Source organism: Pelodiscus sinensis, chromosome 2 (genome assembly GCF_052426305.1).
Source record: "Pelodiscus sinensis isolate ZL-2025 chromosome 2, ASM5242630v1, whole genome shotgun sequence".
Lineage (NCBI taxonomy): Eukaryota > Metazoa > Chordata > Testudines > Trionychidae > Pelodiscus > Pelodiscus sinensis.
Genome location: NC_143053.1, coordinates 79,276,399 through 79,302,142, shown reverse-complemented (window position 1 = coordinate 79,302,142; position 25,744 = coordinate 79,276,399). Strand labels below are relative to the sequence as shown.

The window sequence follows — 25,744 nt, the reverse complement described above, 5'->3', positions numbered from 1 at the left end:
CTGCCACGACTCTGCAGTTTAAATGTAGTAAGAGCCGGGCTGCCTGCCCGCCCGGCTCTTACTACATTTAAACTGCAGAGCCACAACAGGAGTTGTTTCTTCCCTTATCAATTAATCATGTAGTTGATAAAAATTCTGTTGACTAACAATGAATTGCCCGCCTCTTAACAGCTTTATGTTAGTGCATAGTTACTAATAATGCAATAAAGACCCCAATTCAGGAATGCTTCTATATTCAGAAGAGTACTTAAGCAGTTCAGTGGAATTTATCAATTGTAGGTGGAAGCATAATGGAAACACACAACATGGGTGACTAATTTCTACTAGTCCAGGAGTGGGCAGTAATTTTTGATTGGGGGGCCACTCTAAGAATTTGGTAAGTGGTCAAGCATCACACTCTTCTGTGATATTAATGGAGAAGGTGTGGGTTATGGGCTGGAGGCTGGGTGCAGAAGGAAGCTCAGGGTAGGGGATTAGGGTTGCAGGAGGGGATGTGGGGTCTGGGAGGAAGTTTGGGTAAAGTAAGTTGTGACCTGAGGCAGGAGACTGGGGTGCAGAAGAGGATTTTGACCTGGAGGAGGAACGTATTGAGAGGGTGCTGGGTCTGGGAGGAGATTGTGACCTGAGGCAGAGGTGTAGGTGGGGTACAGGAGTTTGAGCTGTGACCTGGTGCAAGGAGTTGGAAGGAAAGTGGCTCCCAGATAGCAGCCCAGCAGGACCTTTGGGTGGGCTCCCTGCCTGCTGCACCCCTGCATGTTGCTCAGAGCGGCTGGCTGCGGGAGCTATTTGCAACTTTGTGCACCTCACACCTTTTGGGAGGGGGCCCTCTGTGTGCTGCTTGTGTCGCAAAGACAGCTCAGGCAGCTCTTGTTGGCCAGAAACTAGCCAATGGGAACTGCAAGATCATACTGGGATGGGGACAGCATACAACATCCCCCTCCCCTGCCATGCAGAGACACACATGGCCCCTGTAGCAGTTGCTTTGAGCAGAATATGGGGGCTCAGCAGGCAGGGAGCCTGCCTGAGAGTCCAGATGGGTCACAAGATGATGGCAGGCTTGATACTAGGTCCATAACACAGGTTCTATTTAGACAAAAGTTTAGATACTATATAACAATATTTCTGGTGGCTGCTTCTTTGTTTTTCCTGAATGTTATTGAGAGGCAAATTAAAATATCTAGAAAGTTTGTTCTGAAGTGTGTGCTTTCCTTTCTTGATTTTTATATACAGGTTGAGCCTCTCTAGTCTGGCACTCTTTGGTCTGGCAACATCCATGGTTTGACATGATTTTAGTTATCTGGATGTCCACTTACCGTGGGTATGACAGTTTCGCATGGTTCCATAAAGTTTGTTTAGAGCCACTAATCCTGGCTTTAGTGTTCTGTGCTCTTACTTAGCTTTAATTTACCCTAAATGTGCTCTAAGAACCCAGTAAGCAGTGGAAGTGTTGATAATGCTGCTAGACAATATTGACTTCCTGTGGCTTGGCAAATTCTGTCAGGTCCTGAGGGTGCCAGACTAGAGAGGTTCAACCTGTGTTAGAATATTTATTTGAGGAAACCTACAGCAAGATATTTAGATTTTCAAAATGAGAGTATGTAGTAAGCATGTAACAGTTTAAACGGTTAATCGGTAAGTATGAACTTATTGGTTACTGTTACACACTGGCTCCTGATCCCGCTCCCAGGGAGCCGTCTGTCACCCAGCACTGCTGGTTCTGTATCAGAGCTAGCACCACGGGGCAGCAGAGAGCTCCTTGGGAGTGTGGCAGCAGGCAGGAGCTTGTGCATGCTGGGAACTGGCTTACAAGTCAGCTTCCAGTGCACACCAGCTTTTGGGAACTGGCTGCCATCCCGCACTGTGAGCTCTGAAGTAGAAAGCTTTTACTGCAGGGACCACAGCACAATCATGTCCCTGGGAGTATGACAGGCAACTGGCTCCCAGTGTGCACTGGCTGCTGGCCCCACTCCCGGGAAGCTGGCTACGTTGTGGGTTGTGCAGTATAAGCTTTATACTGCAGAGCCTGCAGCATGTAGCAGCTAAGATTTTTAACCGTTACCTAATTAACTGTTTTTTAATACTCCTAGTTTATATTTACAAACTTATCAACACACGATCATATTTATTTGAGGTGTAGGTTTTTCAGTTCTTGTTTCCTTTGCATTTCCCTCTGTCCTTTTCCTCTCTTGCTTCCCCTAAGCTTATTGATTTTTATGGGTTACATAAGATACATAAAGTAAAACATGGGTAAACTTTGAAAAACCTGTATTGACATAATGACATCTTGGATTTCTGAGAGCAACACAAACCATTCTAGCTTTACTGATATATTTACATACTTTATACATGGGGAAAATAAATGATTTGCCGAAAGCCAAATGGAGGATCAGTGGCACTGCAGAGACCCTGAAAGACAGAAATTTGCAGTTGCCACTTCTTGTACTGGTAGGGATGAATCAAATCCATAGGCTATGTCTACACTGGCAGCTTCTTGCACAAGAACTCTTTTGCAGAAGAGTTCTTGTGCAAAAACTCTTCCACAAGAGAGTGTCTACACTGCCATGTGCTTTTGCGCAAGAGCATCCATGGCAGTGTAGACGCACTCTTCTACAAGAAAGCTCTGATGGCCATTTTAACTGTAGGAGCTTCTTGCGCAAGAAATTCATGCTTCCTGTCTACCTTGCCCTCTTCTGGAACAGTTCTTGCGTAAGAGGGCTTATTCCTCGTGGGGAGAGGAATAACTTTTCCGGAAGAAGCCCTGTTTTACAACGCTATACTGTAAATTTACTTCTGGAAGAATGCTCGTACAGTGTAGACAGCCGGCAAGTTTTTGTGGAAAAATGGCTGTTCTTCCGCAAGAAGCTGCCAGTGTAGACATAACCATAGAGAATTATATTGAATTCTTTCCATGTTGTGCCTTTTTGTCCTTGAGAAAGCATGTATCCACTTCTTTCAAATTATGATATTTCAATTAAAAGCAAATACAACTTTTTAAATGGAACCAGTTAACATTTATATGAGAGGACAAGCATATTTTTCACACAACCACCAAAAAGATGAACAGTTTGAGTGCATCAAACTTGTATAGTTTTTCATGTAATTTAATCAGTACTAGATATATTTTGGCAATAACAATAGATTTTTTTTTTTAAACATCTTATCATTGATTAGTTATATTTTAGATGAGTAAATTGAAAATGCAATCAATATATTTTTTGAAAAAATTAGGGAAGTAAGTGGCTTATCTAATAGCCAACTAGTCATTCCCCTAGCAACTAGTAGGGCACACACCCAGTTCCAGATTCCCAGCTTGAGCCCAGTCTTAGACGCTGCGCCTCTGCTTTTTAAATGTATTAAGTAAATGTATTAAGAGCATGCTGTCTCAATAAATTTTAAAATCAGAAGTGCAGCGGAGGGACCTGGCGCGAGCCAAGACAGCTGATTACTGGCTCATGCCAGGTCCCTCTCACCCCTGCTGCACTCCAGTCTTTTAAATTAATTAAGAGTATGCTGGCTCATAATGCATTTAAAAGGCGGAGCTGCAACGGGGTTAGCTCCTGGGGCTGGGAGCTAAGCCCGCTATGGCTCCCCAGCTTATCCACTAATAGTTGATGGAAAATCCATCGACTAGTCAATTAGTTGATTAAACTAAATTTAACATCCCTAGAAAAAGTATGCTGACCTCTTGATACAATGGACTTAGCTTTTGGCTTCCTGATTTTTTGTTTGTTTGTTTGTTTGCATGAAGATATAGTGGCGGATTAAAAACCATTTTGATTTCAGAATTTGATGTAGTGAAGCAGATTTATTCCCAGTGCTTATTATGGTAACATGTATGTTTACATATAACTATATTTTTGTTTTTTGACAGAAACCACAGTCCATTAATGAGTTTTGGTGCCAGTTTCGTTAGTTTTTTGGTAAGTGGGTGAACAAATTGGTGGAGTGTGTTCATCTCACTGTTAATTTCCTTGTATGTATTGGTACATATTGTAATTTATTTTTTTCCTGTGAGGCTCAACTCTTTCAGAATATTAATGTAGTTTTAAAGTGTGCATAACTCATGATGTTGTGTGTGTATATATAGAATCGTAACTTGTTTTGCTTCTTTGTGTTTTAATTGGGAGTAAAAGATTCTATAAATTCAGCATCTCAAATATATGAAACATCATTTAAATGTTCCATTAAAAGCAAAATCCAAAGAGATTATCTTACTTCATTTAAAAAAATAATTACAATTTTCTTCTATAATAAACTGTTAATTCCTAAATCTCATTTATCGTTATTCCAGAAATGCATTTTTGTACATTAATTTAAACATCTCAGTCTGTGGACTATGTAACTTGGAAAGGCATATTAAGTAGGAGGCTTTTTCCCTCTTGCCTTAGGCCAACATGATGAAATTTTTAGGCTTGCTCATCTGAGCTGGTTCACGGAACCAGTGTAACAGCACAGTACAGCATCACTGCACCTTGAAAAGCTTCTGCTTAGTTACTGTTCTAAAGATAGCTACAGCACTTTGCATGCCTATGTCATTCAGAATTTCCATTAGACAAAAGCATCAGAAAAAGAAGTCCGTTGTCCTGTGACTTTCTTTAGGTAGGTTTAATGGAAGCTGAACTGACGTTAACCACAAGTATAGGGATTCTGCTCATTATCGCTCATAATGCATTAGGTTTTATTTGTTCTTGACTTTGAGGCATGGTATTTCTGTGGATAAATTATAGAAAATAGTATGTGCACAGACGCAAATTGCATCTTGTATAACAGTAATAGAAAATGAATTTATATAATGTAATTAGTTTCTCAGCTAATGTAATATGACAGTATTTTCTGTTCACTTGTATATTAAACATTCAGCTCTCGAGAGAGAGAGAGAGAGAGAATCGACTAATAATTTCTGATTTCACTTTCTTGACATTTTAGTGAGGCATGCTTGGATGCAATTGGGCAGGGGTGTATAAATAGCTAGCTATGTGTATATACTACATGAGTCAAGTGCAATTTAATCCTAACTTTTTTTTAAATTTTGTGGGGGTTTTCTGTAGTTTCTGCACCAATAGCTGATTTAATTGTTTTTATTATTTTGTCTTTCTAATCCATTTTGTTTTATTTGGAAGAATGCCATGATGACATTTGAAGAAGAGAAAATGCAGTTGGCTTGTGATGATTTAAAGGCCACAGAAAAACTGTGTGAGAGTGAAGAAACTGGAGTTATAGAAACAATCAAGAATAAAATTAAAAGGAATGTAAGTGGAGTATCTGTAAAATATTAGCTATTGTGTATTGTGTGCAACTGTTTGTGAAAACTTCCTTCTAGCCATCTTGTTTTTGGCATTCAAGACTGGTTTTCATGAGTGAGTTATGTCAGAACTGCTATTGGGAATCCTGGTGGCTTGTTCTCTAAAATTTCAGTATGCATGACATTGTCAGTTCAGATGTGCTAGAGCCTGGCATATTGAATTCCTAGGTTTTTAATAATGGAGATTGCCTATCTCCTAGAGCTGGAAGGGACCTTGCAAGGTCATTAAGTCCAGTCCCCTGCCTTCACAGCAGGACCAAGTACCATCCCTGATGAATTTTTGCCCCAAAATCCCTAAATGGCCTCTGCAAGGATTGAACTCACAACCCTGGGTTTAGTAGGCCAATGCTCGAACCACTGAGCTATCCCTTCCCCCCCAACACAGAGATGTGGACAGTTCCCGTAAGCCTGAGTTGTCTTCTGCAGGACCTGGATATTCTGAATATTGTTGGGTGGCCCAGTCATCATCTCTTCCATTTTAATGCAGAGGCTATCCTATACCCAGGTTGGCATCAGAGCCAGGTTTTAAGTCATAACCTCACAGATGTGTGGTGGTCTCTGCTGATGAAGCATGCCTGATCTATCCTCCCAAATGACATTTCCATCAGGTTACCAGCTGCATTTATCAGCTGTTAGAGGAGGCTCTTCACTCTAGTTCCTCACTGTAACCTGGTGACTTTGGTGTCTGGATGCCATGATTGGGAATTAATGATGAGCTCTAGGAATTTAATTAATTGGGCTATATTGAGATGAAGTTATCTGAGGAGCCACCTGGAGTCTGATTTTTTTTAAAAATTTTATACAGGGAATTTGTGACTCTACAGAAGAGCTGTGATTACTTCCAAGAAATATTGTGTGCTCTCAGCATGCTCCCTTCAAGGGACCATCTGGAATTTCTTTCAGGAAGCATGCAGTTTGATTACTCTGGATAATTATTTGTTTAGTTTATACATATTGTAATACCTTGTGACACTTTTTTAGGGGTAGCCAGGGTTGTGAGGCACCTCACTATTGCCTGCTGTTAGAATGAGGAAGGCTTGTCTGTGCTTTCCAGGGGTTAGCTTTCCAGTCTCAATAACCACAGGCAACACCAGCACTCTAGGCCAGCGTTCCTCACAATGGGCTGTGGCCCATGCCACTTTTTTTTACCTAAAGGGTGCATAGCCAAGGAGCCTTGTGGCTCCCATTGGCTCTGGTTTGCCATTTCCAGCCAAGGGGAACCACGGGAAACAGCATGGCCCAGGCTGCCACTTCCGTAGTTCCCCTAGGCTGGAAATGGCTAACTGGAGCCAATGGGAGCCATAAGGCTCCGTGGCTATGAACCTTTTAGGTAAACAAAGTGGAGCAGGCCCACTAGCAGCTTTCCAAAAGTGAGCCCGTGGTCCACTTTGAGAAACACTGCTCTAGATCTATGCAGACCCTGTTGTCTCTACAGATGAGAGCTAGGTACACTCCAACCCCTGTGCTCCCTGAGTATCCCCTTGGAGTGTCCCAGAATTTCAAAAATTGACAAATTCATTGCTTACCTGAAGATCACCACTCCATTTAATGCACAAAAGTTACACTTGAGCTTTTACTTGCTTTCACTGAACATATTTATTTAACAAAGATTACAGATTCTAGAGGTAGCAAGTGAAAGTATTGGAAACAAATGTTTACATATAAAATAAAATCCTAATGCCTTTTAGAGCCTAGATTTAATTAACAAGATACTTTTCTTGTCTAATGAAGTTTAACTCCCTTAAAGTCTTGCAGTATTTTCTAGCCTAGTTGGCTCTATGCGTACAGAGCACGCTTACAATCCATCTTCTTAATGAGGGACCCAGGGTGTACTGCAATATCCCCAGGTATAGCCCAAAAAGTTGTCTTTACTCATAAACAATATGACGTGTGTTTTGTTATTTCCTGTAGATCTTTCATGTGACCAACTAGGGAGATAAATGTTTACTGCTCCGCTCTCCCCCTGAACAGAATCTGTCACCCATACTTTTAAGAGCTTAATTTTCAGTATAGGTACCTGATTCCTTAAATAACATCTGCACATGCATCTGGCAATGATTGGATGACCACTGTATTACTGGCTATTGGTAGAGACTCCACATGCCGCTCTTCAGTACGTCATTATGTAGACATCAGACTCTTATGCAAGGGTTGGACAATAATTTTTTTTTTGGGGGGGAGCATGCCAAGATTTTGATAAATGGTCAAAGATCACACTTTTCTATGGAGGAAGTGCAGGGTCTGGGGTGGAAGTTGGGTGTAGAAGGGAGCTTGGGGTAGAGACTGGGGCATAGGAAAGGGAGTTGGGAGTATGAGAGGGAGTTTGGGTGAAGGGGGGCGTGTTGACCTGTGGCAGGGGATTGGATTGCAGGGTTGGGGGGGGGGGTGCAGGAGAGGATTCTGACCAGGGGAGAGGTGTAGGAAGGGGTGCAGGTCTGGGAGGGAGTTGTGACCTGGGGCAGAGGGGGAAGTGCAGAAATCTTGGGTGGTGACGTGGGGCAGGGAGTTGGTGTGTGTGTGGCGGGGGGGCGGGGTTGCCAGATGCCGCTTCTGGCTCAGAGGCACTTACCTAGGCTGCTCCTTGCCAGCAGCCCAGCAGGATCTTCAGGCAGGCTCCCTGCCTGCCGCAGTCCCAGGCAGCTCAAAAGCGGATGGTTGCACCATCTTGATTTCTGTGCTGTATGCAGGTGGGGGGGGGGGGGGCGGCTGTGGGCCAGATTCAAAAGCTTCATGGGCCACATCTTGTCTGCCCCTGCCTTATACCCTCTGTTAGTTGGCACTAAGGGGTTCCTGGGTCAGAAATATCACAAACAAGACTTTTGGATTAGGGTTCTATTGTGCTGTACAAACATGTAATAAGATGCATTTTTCCCCCTGAAAAGTGTACCCTCTAAATTACGCAAAACAGACACAGAAATGTGAAGTGATTTGTCCAAGGTTATGTAATCAGTGATAGAGAAGGGATTTCAGTGTTATGTCCGATTCTCGCTGCAGTGAGAGCAGAATCAGGTCCTATAAGGAAAAGACGAATTTTCAGATTCTTGTAATTTGGTGTTAGTACTCTTCTTCTCTATTGGGGTATGTCTACACTACCCCGCTAGTTCGAACTAGCGGGGTAATGTAGGCATACCGCACTTGCAAATGAAGCCCGGGATTTGAATTTCCCGGGCTTCATTTGCATAAGCGGGGAGCCGCCATTTTTAAAACCCCGCTGGTTCGAACCCCGTGCAGCACGGCTACACGGGGCTCGAACTAGGTAGTTCGGACTAGGCTTCCTATTCCGAACTACCTAGTTCGAGCCCCGTGTAGCCGCGCTGCACGGGGTTCGAACCAGCGGGGTTTTAAAAATGGCGGCTCCCCGCTTATGCAAATGAAGCCCGGGAAATTCAAATCCCGGGCTTCATTTGCAAGTGCGGTATGCCTACATTATCCTCTTAGTTCGAACTAGGAGGGTAGTGTAGACATACCCTTGCTTACTAAGGTCCTTATCTACTTCTTTTGACTACCCAGTCTTTAGGTGTTTATAGACTATTTGTTTTTCCTGTTGCATTCCAGCATGGCTTTCCCCTTGATATTTTTTTTTTATACTCACTACCTCTTCTTGTTCCCCCTCCCCTCACATTTCTTTCCTTCTCCCCCCCCCCCCCCCCTGCTCCTTCTTTCCTCCTCCTCCCCTGTTTGTTTTCGTTCTGGAAATCCAACACACTGGTCATCTGAAGAAGTGCCCACGAAAGCTCATGATTCCATCTACATGTTTTGTTAGTCTTTAAAGTGCTATCAGACTATTTGTTGTTACAGTTTATCCTGTAAAGACTAACTTGGCTACCTCTGAAACTTTTGTAATTTCATCTTTCCTCAAAAAGTGACAGTTGCTCTAGTTAGGTAAGTGTAGTATACAAAAAGATTTTAGTGTAAATAAATGTACACCTTAACCCAAAAGAAGAGGAATGCACTCTAAGAAGAATCTGAGGAGGGAATTCACCAGCCAAAGTGAGCAGCATTACCTACAATATGTAGTAAAAGAAAATATGCTGTCTTCTGCCACTAGTGGGCCTAGTTGAATCTCTTGTGCAGTTTTTTGTAATAATCTAATCTTCCCAAGATGCACCTTTACATGGGCTTTATCATTACCTGAACTTGTTATGCCATTAGACTTTCACAATTGTATAAAATGATACTTTATGGACAAGTTGAGGGTTATTGTTACAGAAAAAGGGTGGTGAGCATTGCTCAGACAAAGTAAAAGATCTATGTCCTCTCTGCCCTCAGCCGCCCTGCCTCTTCTCTGCCCTTCCCCTCCCCCCCGCCCATCCTCACCCCCAGTACTCTGGCGGGGCCGGAGCCACGCAGCCTCCTCCCCTCTTTCCTCCCTGGTGCTCCGGGGGGAGAGGGAGAGAGGAAGGGAGCTGCGAGCTGTGTGCACCCCAAGTCTCGTCACACACACACTCTCAGATTATTACAGTTGCCATACAGAATGTTTAACTACTTGCTGAAAAATCAAGGTTTCCTGTGTACCAGCAGTCAAAATTGAAAAATTCATACAATATAAATTATGTGATTTAATAAATATTGCACAGATTGTAAGAGTTTAATTTGAAATTAAAATAATTTAGTTTTACACCCTGCTTTTATATATTTCAAACAGGTTGATGGCCGAAAATCTGCACAATCCATGATGGATCGACTACAGAGACAGATAATTGTAGCAGACTGTCAGGTTTATCTGGCTGTGCTTTCTTTTGTAAAACAGGAATTGTCAGGTGTGGTGTGACTATAATAATATTTTAGTTTTTATTTTCCCATGGCATGTAGAGGGAATATTAATTTCTGATTTCTAAAATGCGAGAATGATTTACACAAAGCAACCATCTTTATCGATGTGAGTAAAGAGACACTTTGCATTTGAAATGGGGGTTAAATTTTTCAAAACTGATTCGTGCCTAAACCCCTATATTTGTTCATACAGATTTATATGTGCGCATGCACCAATAGTTATGTACAATTATTCAGCTGCATATGGAAATAGAAGGTTTTGCTGGTAAAAGGGTATATTTGCAGGTTCTTTTGACAGTTTTTTGGTAGTTTTAAAAATTGGGTCTCAGTAGTCCAAAAACAAGGCAACTTTAATCCTAAATACAAATTTAAAATATATATGATATCTTTTCACATAAGTATGCATAGATATATAGTAGGGCCTTTAAATAATGTATATTTAATTTGTATAAATTAGGGCATTCTCTTTTTATACCAATATCGAGCATTCTACTGTCTCTCCTTATATATGCCTGAGAATACTTTGCATATCCTCATGGAGGCATCTCAGGAATCACTACAAAGATATGTAGATGCCTTATACATCTATATTATACTGGCTACAACTGTATGAAAAAATTCTGTCCTACAAAGCCCAGGAAATGGGACCAGACTCATGCCTGTCCCTCCCCCACCCATACAGTTGTTGGCAATCCTGTTCCGGAAGTGGGGGAGGTAGCAAGAAATTTCTGGTTAAAGTGATTTTGAATTAACAAGTATAGTGCTACAGATGGAAAAGCTGACTGAACACTTTAAACTTCTAATGCACTAAAGATTCTATTATTAAACCGTGGAGCATGACAGTTTCAGGTACTTGCTTGCCACAGAAATTAATCTTGATTTAGGGAACACAAACCTCTCCTTGTCTCAGCTGTAAAACTATTTTGAGGTTTCATTGCATTGAAAGACATTCCTCTCCCCATTAATTTATACAGAAAGTTGATCCAGATTATGTGCTAACTGATCATGCTCCCAAGTATTTGCTTATATTATTAAAGACTGAGGGAGAATTACTGAAGAAAATTCAAGAAGTAACATCCCAATGAAAATTAGAATAATGTAAATGTCATTGGTTGAGAGCATAGGTCCTTTCATTATGGAAATACCTATTCAAAACCAGAACATTCAGTATTTCTCCAGTCTGCATGGTTGTAAATAAGGGACTATTGTTGCCTGTACCAATAAGATGAGATAAAATGGGTGACGTAATCTGTTATTGGACCAACTTCTGTGGGTGAAACATACCTTCAGATTTACAAGATCTGTTCTTAAGCTCTGTGTGAGCTCAAAAGCTTATCTCTCTTGAACAGAAGTTGGTTCAGTAAAAGATAATACCTCACCCATCATGTCTCAATAGCCTGGGACCAACATAGATACAACAACACTTCATACCAATTAGCTGCAAACCAATTTAGGATTTCTTGGTACTCCAACTGGGCAGTATTTGGCTTTCATTCACTCTTTTTGCTCATTATTTTTCCTTTGAAATGTTCCCTCCTTTCAGCATTTATACCATAATTGCATTGCAGCATCTGATTGACCGTTTTCTCAGCTTTCGGGTCTCCTCTCCTCCTCTGGTCTGCTGTTGATAGTGCTGAAGCAGCAGACGTAACAACTCGGGATAGAAAAGACCTTGCAGCACAGCTCAGTCTGTCCACTCAGAAACATAAATTTGAAATCTTAAGCTATACTCTCCTGATGCTAAGGGCTGCCTCTGTGATTCACCAGTTTCTTCTCAGTATGGGTATGTCTACAGTACCCCGCTAGTTCGAACTAGCGGGGTAATGTAGGCATACTGCACTTGCAAATGAAGCCCGGGATTTGAATTTCCCGGGCTTCATTTGCATAAGCCGGCCGGCGCCATTTTTAAATGCCAGCTTGTTCGAACCCCGTGCCGCGCGGCTACACGCGGCACGGGCTAGATAGTTCGAACTAGCAAGCCATTCCGAACTATCTAGCCCGTGCCGCGTGTAGCCACGCGGCACGGGGTTCGAACAAGCCGGCATTTAAAAATGGCGCCGGCTGGCTTATGCAAATGAAGCCCGGGAAATTCAAATCCCGGGCTTCATTTGCAAGTGCGGTATGCCTACATTACCACCCTAGTTCAAACTAGGGTGGTAGTGTAGACATACCCTAAGAGAGTGAACTGCTGACCAGTTGAATCAGTCACCCGTTAATTATTTAGAAATGCAGCTTTTAGATGGGTTAGTTTTTTGTTGTTACATACATATTTAGTTTGTATGGTATTAGGCCTAGACTTTTGCATAGGAAGAGAACCAAATTATCGAAATAAAATCTTCATGTGTAAGTTGATCAGTTCTTTGAATCAGTGACTCTTCGCTGAACAATTTGAGTCTTATGAACAATTTGCTTTTAAGTGACTCCTTGAACTAACAGTTATAAACCATCCCCCCTCTCCTACACATATTTTAGCTGTTTTCATCTTACTAAATTTATAAAACAAGTCTATTGGTCTGGTACTTAGGTGCATTAACATTGTTGCAGAGATTTAAAAATTCAAGCGAATCACTGCAGTCATAGCACAGATAATCCATTAATAGTTAATGTCAGGAAAGCTCAACTCAGATGTCTTCAGAGTTAAATAATCCACATTTTGAATAAATAAAGGCTGAGATTTATGGGTTTTAATATGTTAGCATACCAGCAGATGTGCTTTTTTTCTCAGACATTTTTTTAAAAGTGTGGTACCTTGGTAAGCATGAAGAATGATGTTCTGCAATGTATGCATCAGGGATGCAGTGATGTTATCAAAGGCACTAACCGAAACATAGTCTGCAGGGATGAGTGAAATGTGGCTTGTTTCTTTCTCCTTGCTCTATGCCTACTGCGTTATTATAGAGAGTTGTACAATCACTTGTACTATGGCAAACCACAAAAGTACTGAATATTTTATGCATCAAAAAGGTGCCCTAATTACAGAAAACTGAAGTAACATTAGCTTTGCAATATAGCTGAATCATGGTTGTGGCTGTAATATTTCATTACAATAAATAAGTTCATTTTTCCTGTTGAGATAGTATTAAAAAAAAACCAACAAACCATCATTTGGCAACACACACAGTAAAAAAGCTTAAAACCCAGGAGGTCTGTTGCAGCCCTGAAGTGCTCTGCTGAACAAAGCAATTGGAGATTAGAAATCTGATCTTAATTAAATTATTTTTGTATTTATTTCCAACGAGCGCCTTAGTTCAATATAATAGACATAGAACTTACTTTATTTAAAAACCTTTATTTACCTGCTAAAATCTGTGATCAGGCCCTCAAATCTGTTTCCCTTGCTACAGCTCACGATATCACTAATACTTAAAACAATATAGGGAATTCAGTATTTGGCACAGTATATGGTGCTGGTAATATTAACAATGATAGAACAGATTCAGATCTCTGGTTTGTCTTGGAAATAAAAAACATGAATTTCACCTTTAATCTGCTATTCTGCAGCACCTTATAGAACTGTATACAGAATGTTGATTTCTTGTTACTTCATCTATAAAGCCTGCTGACTGAAAATTCTGTAAGTCCCTGTCCAGACTAGCTTTGGACATTTCCTAGTATTATAGTAATCTCCCATTCCTTCACTCAGTACCCAATATGAGTTATTCTTCTGTCTGCGCATGGCTTCTTATGGAGAGCCCAAACATAATTTTTAATGCTTTGTGCAATTATATCACCCTGAATATTGTAAGGGCATGTCAACACTAGGAAATTATTTTGAAATAACTTATTTTGAAATAATAGCTCCCGAAATAACTATTTAGAAATAAGCTTATTCCCCAGAGAAAGGAGGAGTTATTTTGAAATAACCAGGCCCTTATTTCGAAATAACGGGCTTGGTAGTATGGACACGCTGCTTGTTATTTTGAAATAAGGGGAGTTATTTTGAAATAATTCCCTATTGTAGACCAGGACTAAAGTAAGCTTGTGACTTTATTTCCATTTCATGAACCCCGTGTCTAAGGGTGGTTAGGGTAGTTGAGAATTCTTTCACAAATCCTTCTCCTCTACTTCCTTTTGTAAGCGCAGAGAGGTTTTTTTGTCAAGAATAATACAATAATATACAAATATGCGGAGAGAGTAGATTAGTCTCCATACCTCCTTTTTTGTTCCAGACCTCCTTTTTTTGTTTCATGTCCCTATTTGTCTTTACACTCTGTAAAATTGGTATAATCGTGGATACTGAATTTTGTGTCTGAGAATCTATTTATCCCTCTACCTACAACAGTATCCACATAAATACTTGCTTACATTTCTTCCTGTATGGACTACTAGAAGACTAACCTGGAGATACTCAGGTCCTTCAGGGCAAGGAGTTGGGGTTGTGGGGGTGTAGGAGTCAGGGCAGGGGCTTGGTGGCTGTGCGGAGCTCAGGGCGCAGGAGGCTGGAGGTATGGGGGAATGCAAGAGTTTTGGTTTGGAGGGTGAAGAGGGGTTCAGGCTGGAAGCTTGGGAGTGTTGGGGGATGACGGGCTCAGGGTGGAGGATGCAGGAGTCAGAGTAGGGAGTGGAGGGAATCAGGGCATGTGGTGGGGGTGCAGAAGTCAGGGCAAGGAGTTGGGAGGTATGGGAGCACTCAAGGGAGGGGCTGGGGGTGCCTGGCACCTTCTCTCCAGTGCAGCAGAGGTACCATGTGGTCCAGCTAGCAGCTGCTCCCTGGGGTTGGCCTAAGGTCTGCCCAGGGTAGCAGAAGCCATGCTGGCCAGCAGATGGCTGCTTCCTAGGGCTAGGGCACTTGCTGCCACTCTCCTCCCTGCCGGTGATCATTCAGGGGTATAATTGTCCCTTATGCTTGCTGCCCACTGTAGTCATTTGTGAGTACAACTCTCCCTGCTATCACACCCTCCCTTTCCACTTGATGAGAAACATTCACATTCCACACACCACCTATTATTCTGGCACAGTCAAATCCTGACCATAATTTAAGTTATGATAAGAGGAAGCTGTATACCAATTTGGTCTGAGCTTTTACTGTTCTTGAACAAAGTAACTCACAGATGGACAGACGTACAGCCAAATGCACAAACGCTCTCAAATATATATTGTAGATTGCATCTCTGCTCTTGTATCACTTCAATGCCCAACTCTTCAAACATGCAGTGGGGTCATTGTCTACATTCTCATGCTTACAAAGAATGGTAGTATAAACTCAAATCCTTCAATAATTCAAGTTCAGAACTATTCCCTTGTCCATTCATTAACTGCAACCTGTGTTTAACTTCCCTGGTACTTGTTGAGCATGTGTCTCTTCTCTGCCCAATCATACAAGTTTCCACTTTTAGTTTTTAACTCTTCCTTGTATATTCTGCTGTCTCAAATGCACTTCCCATACATCTTGGCAGCTCTTGCTCTCATTTCACTGCTTCACGTTCCTCTTCTTTCATACTTTTTAATAGTCATCTTTTTTATGAGTCACTATTTAATTGTGCAAAACATTTTGGAATACAGTTGGGAAAAAAATCAAATAAGTTATAAAAAATTGTCATCTACTCTAGATCAAGTTTTGGTATTTTTTTCTTCATTCTCTATTATTTCAACACCATTTGGAATTAAACTGAAACAGGAAAATGTTTAATTTTTTGCTGCTTTCCATTTGTTAGACACTACATTCCCCCTACTCCACACTATGTGTTGGTAAAGTAGCAGAGGCTAGCATTGTTTATTTTTCTATTTGTCTGCATCATCCTTGTTTGCCTGCCTGCTACAGGGAGTAACTGTACCATAAGTTTGCCTAAAAAGTACTTTATAAACTCATAGCATTATTACTATTAACTTTTCCCCCTACATTATATATTCTACAAAACAAATCAGGTTTTCGGCCAAAGGTATGTGATAGTATTCCTTTAAAATTTTATTTTAATTAGATAATCTCAAGGTAACAGACTATCAATTGCTATAAACCCTACAGAACGTTTTTGTAGTGGTGAAGTGAAATCAGTTTAAATAAAGAGAAATTGTATTAATTGTCATTCTGTAAAAGACTGTTTATGACTTTTTTTGTTAGCTTTTCTCTGTAGGCAACCATTGAGAGATTTTATTTCTGTTTTCAGCATATATAAAAGGTGGGTGGATCCTTCGAAAAGCCTGGAAAATTTACAATAAATGCTACATGGACATTAATATGCTTCAGGAAATATATCAAAAGAAGATAACTCAGGAATCCTTGACTTCTGATGCTGCAAATGATAATCATATTGCTGCAGAAGGTGTAACGGAGGATTCGCTAAACAGACTGAAAGGTGCTGTTAGCTTTGGATATGGACTTTTTCATCTTTGCATATCCATGGTGCCCCCAAACCTGCTCAAAATCATCAATCTGCTGGGTTTTCCTGGAGACCGCCTACAGGGGCTTTCATCACTGATGTATGCAAGTGAAAGTAAGGACATGAAGGCCCCTTTAGCTACGTGAGTAGCTATATTGAAATTCTTTGGTAGATAACTTAGTAGTGAGAATGAACAACAGAGAAACAAAAAATAAAAAGCATGTTGCTTTAAAGGAAATAGCAGGTAAAAAGCTTTCCGATTTTTATTAAATCTGATCTATTATAATGAGACCTTTTTATTGACTTCTTTAAAATATTTAGATTTAGATTGTGTTGAGGGTATTCTCCTGAAGTTTTTTATTATATCATTGAATAGTTTCTATGATGGGATAAATTATTGCACTTAAAACAGAATAATGTAACCTAAAAAACACAGCTGAAATATTTAAATAGCTTACTATTTTACAGTGTCTGCCAGGGAGAATGTCCATGTCATAAAAACCATAAATGTCTACCTGCTCATTATATATACTTATTTTAATATGATGACTTTTTTTTCTATCTGTCTATTTTCCTTGTGCAAAAATTTGGGAGCATTGGAGCTTTTTACACACAAAAAGGGTATTCAGTATATTGGCCTTTGGTGGGCATCCCTCATAACAAGATTTCGTGACTCTTCATGCTGCATTCTGCTATTTGTTATGGTTTAGTTTTCACCCAGGTTTAATTTACAGCTCCTCATGAAGGTCTTTTTACTCTTCAATGCTGCAAAATTCATTCCTTTACTATCGGGGTTGCATAGGAACTACAGTTTCCCATAGCCGTAAGTCTACAGTGTCACGCTAAACCCTTTCTGCTTGGAGAGAAGGATCAGAGTGAGCTTAGGACTGGCCAGGGTTGGGTCTGATCCTGCTTCCCTTGCAGTCAAAGCCAAAAGCCCTCTTGACTTAACAGGAGCAGAACCAAGCTTTGAATGCTGGACAGAAGAAGAAACTGATCTAATAATCAGATTTAACATTCCTTGAAGATTCATTCTTCTAGTAATTTTGACATAACACATTCTGTGTGAAAATTGAGAATACTATCCTTTCTTGGTGTTTCTCCTGTCAGTTGGCCCAGGAAACGAGCATTTCCTGATCTCAACCACAGTGAGTCTGATCTAGGTCAGTTGTTTGTCAACACTTTGGAATAGCAAGCTCAGTATCTCCCCTTTTCCCTCACATCTTTAATTGCTGTTTGCCTTACAGTGTTTTTACAAACTTAACTTTTAAAAGTAATTATCTTGTTCTTAGTTCTAGAGATTTAAAAAACCCAAATCATCCAATACTTTGGAAATTGTGAGCCTCATTTTACTTTTGTATACTGTGGTGTAATTTTGAAGTAATCTGTTTGTCAATAGAGGACACTGGTTTAAAGCCAGGACAAGCAAGAGAATACTCATGCTCTTCATCTTATAATAGATTCATATGCTGTGAACAGACTGTAATCATCATTTTTCTTGTTTTTTCTTTCAGATTAGCTTTACTGTGGTACCACACAGTAGTTCGTCCCTTTTTTGCTTTGGATGGCAGTGATAACAAGGCAGGACTGAAAGAGGCTAAAGAGATTCTTCTGAAAAAAGAAGCTGCTTATCCAAATTCTTCTCTGTTTATGTTCTTTAAGGGAAGAATACAGCGATTAGAGGTATTATATAGATTATTTTTTCTTTGTATTGTAAATGTAGTTGGTTTATCTATTATGTTAAAACAATAGAGCTAAATAAATCAAACATGAAGGAAAATAAAGTGAAAGGGATTTTTTTTAAGTCCACAGTCTGATTCCGTCCTATTGTAATTTAGCTCTGGTCAACTGAATTATCAAGATCTGACTCTTGTTCTTTTGCTACTTGGTGTATTTGCAGCACCCTAATAAAATAAAATGTATTTATTGCAGTATTAATAGGTATTTAAGCTTTGAATTTGTCACATTGAAATCTGAATTTAATATTATTGAAAATATGAGCAGAATATATTTTCCTTTTGGATGTGTTTTTCCTGACTGTGCTCTGTTCAAGTATAGGTTACCCATTTCAGTAACTTTATAAAGTTTAGGTAACTTCCTTTGCTGTTTAGACATTAAACCGGAGTATTCTTAATTCTCACAGAGGTGTGAGCTGAATAGGGTTGTTTGCTGAAAATATGATTCCATAATACTGTCTGAGGATACGTCTACACTAGCCCTCTAGTTCGAACTAGGGAGGCTAATGAGGGCAACCAAAATTGCAAATGAAGTGCGGGATTTAAATATCCTGCACTTCATTAGCATGTTCCCGGGCGGTCGCCATTTTGGAAACTGACTAGCCTGGAATATCTGCCCGCTTCTACATGTGGCAGAGAAGCGTGATTCCGAGATAAACCCCTTAGTTCGAATGAGGTTTAACTGTTATCTCGGAATCGCGCTTCTCTATCGCGTGTAGACGCTGGCAGTTATTCCGGGCTAGTCAGTTTCCAAAATGGCGACTGCCAGGGAACATGCTAATGAAGTGCAGGATATTTAAATCCCGCACTTCATTTGCAATTTCGGTCACCCTCATTAGCCTCCCTAGTTTGAACTATAGGGAGCTAGTGTAGACGTACCCTGAGTTGAAAAGGTGTTCAACTACTGAAGCAGTCCCACGTTTTGGCTCTGAATCCTGTCCTTTTGATGTTCTCATACTAGTTTGAGGCAGGCAAGAGAACTTTAAACATCTTCTCTTATCTGTTGCTGCTTCATCTGTCTGTGTCTGAATATTCCCAGGGCTGCTTTAATAAAAACACTAGCAGCTAGAGCTATTCTAAATATTGTTTTTGGGCAAACTACAGCCATTCTGCTGAAATGCTATATCTGAACTCATTAATTGCTAGGGCTAGTTCAGATCTTAGTGTACTCATATCTGCTGTGGTTTGTGGTTAATTCTGAAATAGATCCTGCTGTTTCTATGGAGGAAGCCTGAATAACAAGGCTTTTAGCCTTGCTTTATTAGACAGATCAGATTTGTGTTCATCTTGTTTGGTTTTACCTGGAAATACGCTAATAAATTTCTAAATTGAGTTGATTTTGTGCTGTCCCAGGCAAACTCTTTTGTGAGCATTATTTTGATGCTGTTTGTGGGTGGGCTATATTTTAACTGCCTTTTGCTGAATCCTTCAGGCATTCCATGGGATTGAATGTGTTTCAAAGTGTTGGTGGAATAGGTATAGATATGCAAAATACATACTGCGAAGTTCATAGAAGTTAGAGTTGGTAATGCTTCATCCCAGAATATGACCTTGTATTTGGAACTATTAACATGTATAGTAATATTGTCTCTGTGGGACTAACCAGAATAAAATCAGTAAAAACATTTCTGTCAATAAAATGAACATTTATGACCCTGAATACATACAGGGCACAGATCTCGTGAGTAACAGGGTGTCAGTTTCACACAGTCACTTTAGAATTATTCCTCCATCTCAGTAAGGAGAAAGCATTTGCACTTCAGGGAAAATTTCATACTCTTGTGAATGTGAAAGACGATGACAGAGAGGTACTTTGTGAGTTCTCTTTTCTATTATTGGACTTACTTGTTTTTATAAGAAATTTTTCCTTTACAAGCAGTGTCCTGAATGGTATTGTATCCTTTGTGGCACATTGTTGCCATGGAAATGCAATACTATGTTACAAACGCAAATCACAGTTTTTTATATTAATTTATTATACATTTAATTCAGAATATCACAAATTCAATGTTGTGACTTCAGTATGTAATCCAGTAAGAAGAAGAATGAGCTGGGAAGGAGCAACCCTTTGTTGAAATGTAAATGTTTTTAAGAGACAGCAAATATAGAAAGAAATGTGATACAATAGAAGTGTATTGGGCTTAAAGTAAAAGTCGTCAGTGCCAGAAAGGATGTTTCATATGTAAAGGCCTATGGAAAAATGTAGTGTAATTCCTGATGAAACTTTAACAGCAGGACTGAATTTCATTGTATATAGACAAATCTAACGCTGCAAATCTGCCAAAGGAGTCTTCTGATTTTGAAGGTAATGTTGGGCGCTATCTAAACATAAGTCTTGCTTTTTGTCTTAAAGGAACCATATAGTTAGAATTTCATTTACTTTACCAGCTGTGAAAATTCAAACTATCTGGCTGATTACAAGTACTTTACTTGTATCAAGGATTCACAATAGCTTGTATATCTGAAGCCAGTAGTTCTCATAGTGGTTGATAGAAAAACAGAATTTGTAGGCTATATTTGTTCTGAGAGTGGCAGCACTGGGTTTTTATATTCTTTGGGCCTGTACATGCTCAATGTGTATATTCTGTAATTTCAACTGTTGGCATGGAATATTATTGCATACTGTACTGCATGTGGGTGTTACTCATGTGAAGATATAATGAGCAAACAGTTCTGTCTGGCTATGTAAACCATGAACAGATGTCAGACATCCAGATAAGAGACAGATATGCCAGACTGGGCATAGAGAGGATTGTTGTGAAAAGGTAAATTTGAGAGTTTCATGATAGTTGAAGCCATGCAAATGGTTGATGTCTCTCAGGGAGAAGATTCATAGATTCCAAGGCCAGAAGGGATCCTTACGATTATCTAATTCGATCTCCTGTACAATAAAAGCTATTTCTCCAAAACATTTCTTATAGCAGATATTTTTAGAAAAAAATTGTCTGTGATGGAGAATCTACCACAACCTTTTGTAAACTGTTTCAGTGGTTAATTACTCGTGTCATTAAAAATGTATGGCTTATTTCCAGTCTGATTTTTTTTTATAGCTGCAACATCCAGCTGTTGGATTTGTTATATCTTTCTCTGCAAGACTGAAGATCTCATTATTAGTTATTTGATGCCCAAAGAGATATTAAGACTGTAGTCAAGTAATTTCTTAACCTTCTCTTCATTAAGCGAGACAGACTCCAAGAATTCAATTGCTATAAAATAGCGGTTCTCAAAGTTTTGTATTGGCAACCCCTTTCACACAGCAAGCCTTTGAGTGGGATGTTCTTTTATAAATTTAAAACACATGCACACAGAGAGATTTGTGCTTTTGAGAGTCCACCTGTCTCTGTTCCTGTCTGAGACCATTTGTTCAGCAACTCTTCCTAAACGGTAAGAGCTAGGACCACCAACTTTGGTATGGAGCTTCCTCTTAATGGAGAGGGAGATTCCACCACCTCCCTTGGCAATTTATTCCAATATTTGACCACCCTGACAGTTAGGAATTTTTTCCTAATGTCCAATCTAAACCTCCCCTGCTGCACTTTAAGCCCATTACTCCTTGTCCCGTCCTCAGAAACCAAGAGGAACAAATTTTCTCCTTCCTCCTTGTGACACCCTTTTAGATATTTGAAAACCGCTATCATGTCCCCCCTTAATCTTCTTTTTTCCAAACTAAACAAGCCCGGTTCATGAAGCCTGGCTTCATAGGTCATGTTCTCTAGGCCTTTAATCATTCTTGTCGCTCTTCTCTGTACCCTTTCCAGGGTCTTGCCAGGAGCATGCTGGGGGTGGGAGTGCAGGGTCTTGGTGGAAGGAAGGATGCAGGAGAAGGCTGGGCTGGAAATGTGAGGTCTAGATCATTGTCTTTGGTCCACCCTCTCTGGGGCACCTGGTGCTGGCCACTGTCGGCAGACAGGCTACTGGGCTAAATGGACTTTTGGTCTGACCCAGTACGGCCGTTCTGATGTTCTTATATGTAGATGTGGCTGCAGGAGCAGAGAGGTGGTGCGGGGTCTGGTTAGAAGAGGGCAGGGGATGGAGGTGCAGCTCCAGGGGCAGGTGTGCAGAAGGGGTGCCAATGGCTCCATGTGCCAAGTAGAGGAAGACCCAGTACCTGGATCCTAGCTGTGGCCCCCTGTCCTGAGGTTGGGGGAGCTCCAGCTCTCTGCTGTGACAGAGTGGGAAGGAGAGTTTCCTTGGTCTTCGGGCAGCAGTGGGAGGCTCAGAAAGGAGCAAAAGGGTTGTAAGGATACAGTGTGTGTGTGGGGGGGGGAGGGCGGTGGATTGGGACACATGGAGAGTGGAGGGAGCAGGGGGAAGTTGTGGACAAAGGGACAGATTGGTGTGAGACCATGGCGGGCCCAGGCAGAAGGCACAGAAAGGGAGAGAGGATTGCAGATGGAAGGGGTGGAGGCTCCCCACCTACTCTGGCCTTGGGCCCCACGAAATCTTCATTTGCCCTGGCCGTCTTCTGGCTACTGCCCTGATCTGTCCCCAGCTCTGCTCCATTTCCTGTCTTTCCCGTCCTTAGTTCTTCCCCCAGCCTCAGCTCATCCCCCATCCTTAGTTCTGCTCCCAGCTATGTCTTCAGCCCAAGCTCTGCTGCAGAGCAAACTGTGCAGTATTGGAGGTGGGTGAACAGATACCATTACAGGTAAGGGGGAAGTATGACAGAAGAAGTTTGGGCACCACTTCATTAGTGAATCTGAAAAATATTTAAATAGTTTGATATTAGAAAAATTACAATTAATTAACTACCCGAAATTAAGCATTTTTTGGCTGTGCCTTGGAGGCTTTCTCATTATTGGAGTGTAGGTGGTATTAAGTAAACAGAAATATATTCCCAAACCAAACTTGTTTAAGGTAATTATGCTGATGAATGCTTGTTACTGTTAAATAGTCATTTATTTATAACACCAGTATCTGTGGCCAGTAACTGAAGATAGATGGGGATAATAGTATCAGGTAAATGGGCAAAGTTAAGGGTGGTAGTATTCAATCCTTAACTAAGGTTTATCATTCTTCTTGCTGTTGGTGTTTCACATACTAGTACTTACTTTTTTATCTGTTTGTTTTCCTCAGTAGGAAGACATGAATGTCCATACACTGAAATAACTAAAAGCAGCTGATTAATACCATCAAATAATATAAACCAGTAAGAATGAACATCTGACAGAATCCTAATTTTGTAAGCCATTTGGTCCCTACACACCAGCCAAGGGGCAGAGCCAGAGCTGACTTCAGTTTTATAGCTCCATTGATTCCAATAAAACTATGACAGCTTAAGCCACCTAATAATCTGTTCCCAAGTTTCTAGAGATGAGTAGTAGTAAACAAACGCACACTTAACTGTGTGTTTGTCACTATACGTGGGAGTATTTACAACTTTTGTATTTCATTTAGCTTTTAGCCATCAGAGTAACATGCTCCACTTGTCAGGAGCATAAGCTTCTTGCACTAAAAAATTCATATTTGCAACTAATATTAAAACGCCTTCTATCCCATTGGACACTCAGGAATTTAGAAAAAAAAGTTACCTGAAATTTGGGATGCTGTTGGTATAATTTTGATTGAAAAATGTACAGATCACCACCAAAATTAAATAGTAACCATTAGAGCTTCTTAAACCAATAATACTTAAAATAAAGGGTTAGATATATACGAGATGAAAACTTTCCCAAAAACGCTGTACTACCAATATTTTCTTTTTAAGAAATTGAATTATTTTTAATCAAAAGTACTAAGAAAATTGTTTACTCGTGTTCTGGGCTATAAACCATGTAACAATCCAGTGCAATCTTAATTTTCAGTTAGTTTGGAGTGATACCTGAAACCTTGAGAGAAATAATTGAGGTTTCTGGAACATAAAATCAGAGGAATTTCTCCAGCTCTTGAAACCTACATGTGAAGTCCTCAAACATTCAAGGCAATTTCCCCTGCTTTTAGAGAATACCAGCAGACTCATAGCTACTAGTTTGGCTCCTTTGGTACTGATAAAACTGGTTGACATTGAAAAGGGATTGGAGCACTGTAGAGAGAAGACCAGCATTGCCCCAAGTTAGCTGGCGTTAGAGAGTGTCAGTACAATGATTTGAGGTTAAATATACTACATTTAGTAAATCTTGGCTTCAATATAAATAAAAGTATTGTGTGCAAATACTAAGTAAAAAAAAAAAAGCTAAAGTTACAGTTCTCTCAATAGCTTTAATTGGCATTACATGTAAGGAGACTATTATACTATATATTGTGTAATATTTTATGCTAACTTGTAGTAGTTCTGCGAATACAAACTTATATTTGAAAATTAAATTATCTACAGATATGTAAAAGAATCTTCATTTGTTTGTTTTAACACCGCTGTCCAGAAATGTTCAGAATAAAATTTTACAAATTTATCAAATTGGACTTTTGGGATGAGGCTGAAGCTTTTTATGTGTCTAACACTTTTTTAGAAGATTGCAAAATCTGGAAAATCTAACTTTATTTTTGAAGTTTGCCTAATCACAACTGAAACATTATGATTTTGTAATGTTAGTATCAGTGTTGTCATTTGTTTTTAAAATACATTATTGGTGTGTGTAAGTAGAAGGCATATTATACTATATATACACACAGGGTCCTTGATGACATCTTGATAACCTTGAGAGCAAGCAAAGCATACCATAACTCACTCATGCAGTCTCATGGGACAATTAAGTATACTGTCATGAAAATATTTCCTTACTTTCTCCATTGCATATTCTCGCATCACATCAACAAACATTCTATACAAGAAAACTATATAATTTATACTGTGCTTGTTTACACTGTTACATTATAACTGTGGTTTACTCCCATAGGGAGTTTCTGTATATCACTGCAGCACGTATACTTTACAATGAACTAGTTTCTTAGCAACTAAAATAGTATTCCCTGATGAGAGAGAAGCAAATTAAACAAAACCACCTCACCCCATGCCAAGTCCATGAAAACCAATTAACAACTATCCTTTCATTTGGTGCCATAAGATGCACATAAAATTAGTAAGGATTCTTGGAAATTTTATATTATACTTTACTTTACTTATTTATGGGTCCCTTTCATTCTGCTTCCCATCAACACTGACTAATGGAAATACATATCGGGTTGTTTAGAAAAGCTCATCACATATGTGTGAATAAAAATAAATGGTATTGGTACATGGGGTGGGTTTGTGAGTCTGTCAGAAGTAACGGTGCTGGGTCATGCTGATTGTGAAGTGTTAAGGGGTGTATCACTCATTAGAATGGTGAGATTTTTATAATCTTTGTCATAATGTGAATCAGATCTTGACCATGTACAAACTTATGCTAGTTTAGTTACACCCTTGCAAACCTTCGCATGGTCACTCTTAAACTGGTTTAGAAATGGCTTTTATCAAGTTGATGTAGGTCAATTCAAAACTAATGAGTTGAATTAATAAAAGTAATTTCTAAAATGATTTGTGTGTGTCCAGAAAAAAGAGAGAATTCATGCTTTGATAGAAAAGGTATGAGACACATTCAATAAAAGCTTTTAGGCAACTGGAGAAATATATTGTGAAGAACATCACTTTAAAATACAATCAGAGTGAAATGTTGGCACCACTGAAGTCTGTGGGTCTG

General features: G+C 39.9%; 1 protein-coding gene across 1 annotated transcript in view; it reads left to right on the top strand.

Moving 5' to 3' along the window:
• TTC39C (tetratricopeptide repeat domain 39C) overlaps nucleotides 1–25,744 on the top strand; it is a 65,846-nt gene that overhangs the window by 20,022 nt on the left and 20,080 nt on the right. Inside the window, exons 2-6 of the mRNA XM_075920855.2 lie at nucleotides 3,872–3,920; nucleotides 5,121–5,249; nucleotides 9,948–10,062; nucleotides 16,180–16,534; nucleotides 17,907–18,075. Of these exons, the coding sequence (XP_075776970.1) occupies nucleotides 3,872–3,920; nucleotides 5,121–5,249; nucleotides 9,948–10,062; nucleotides 16,180–16,534; nucleotides 17,907–18,075 (817 nt within the window). The remainder of the gene's footprint in view (nucleotides 1–3,871; nucleotides 3,921–5,120; nucleotides 5,250–9,947; nucleotides 10,063–16,179; nucleotides 16,535–17,906; nucleotides 18,076–25,744) is intronic.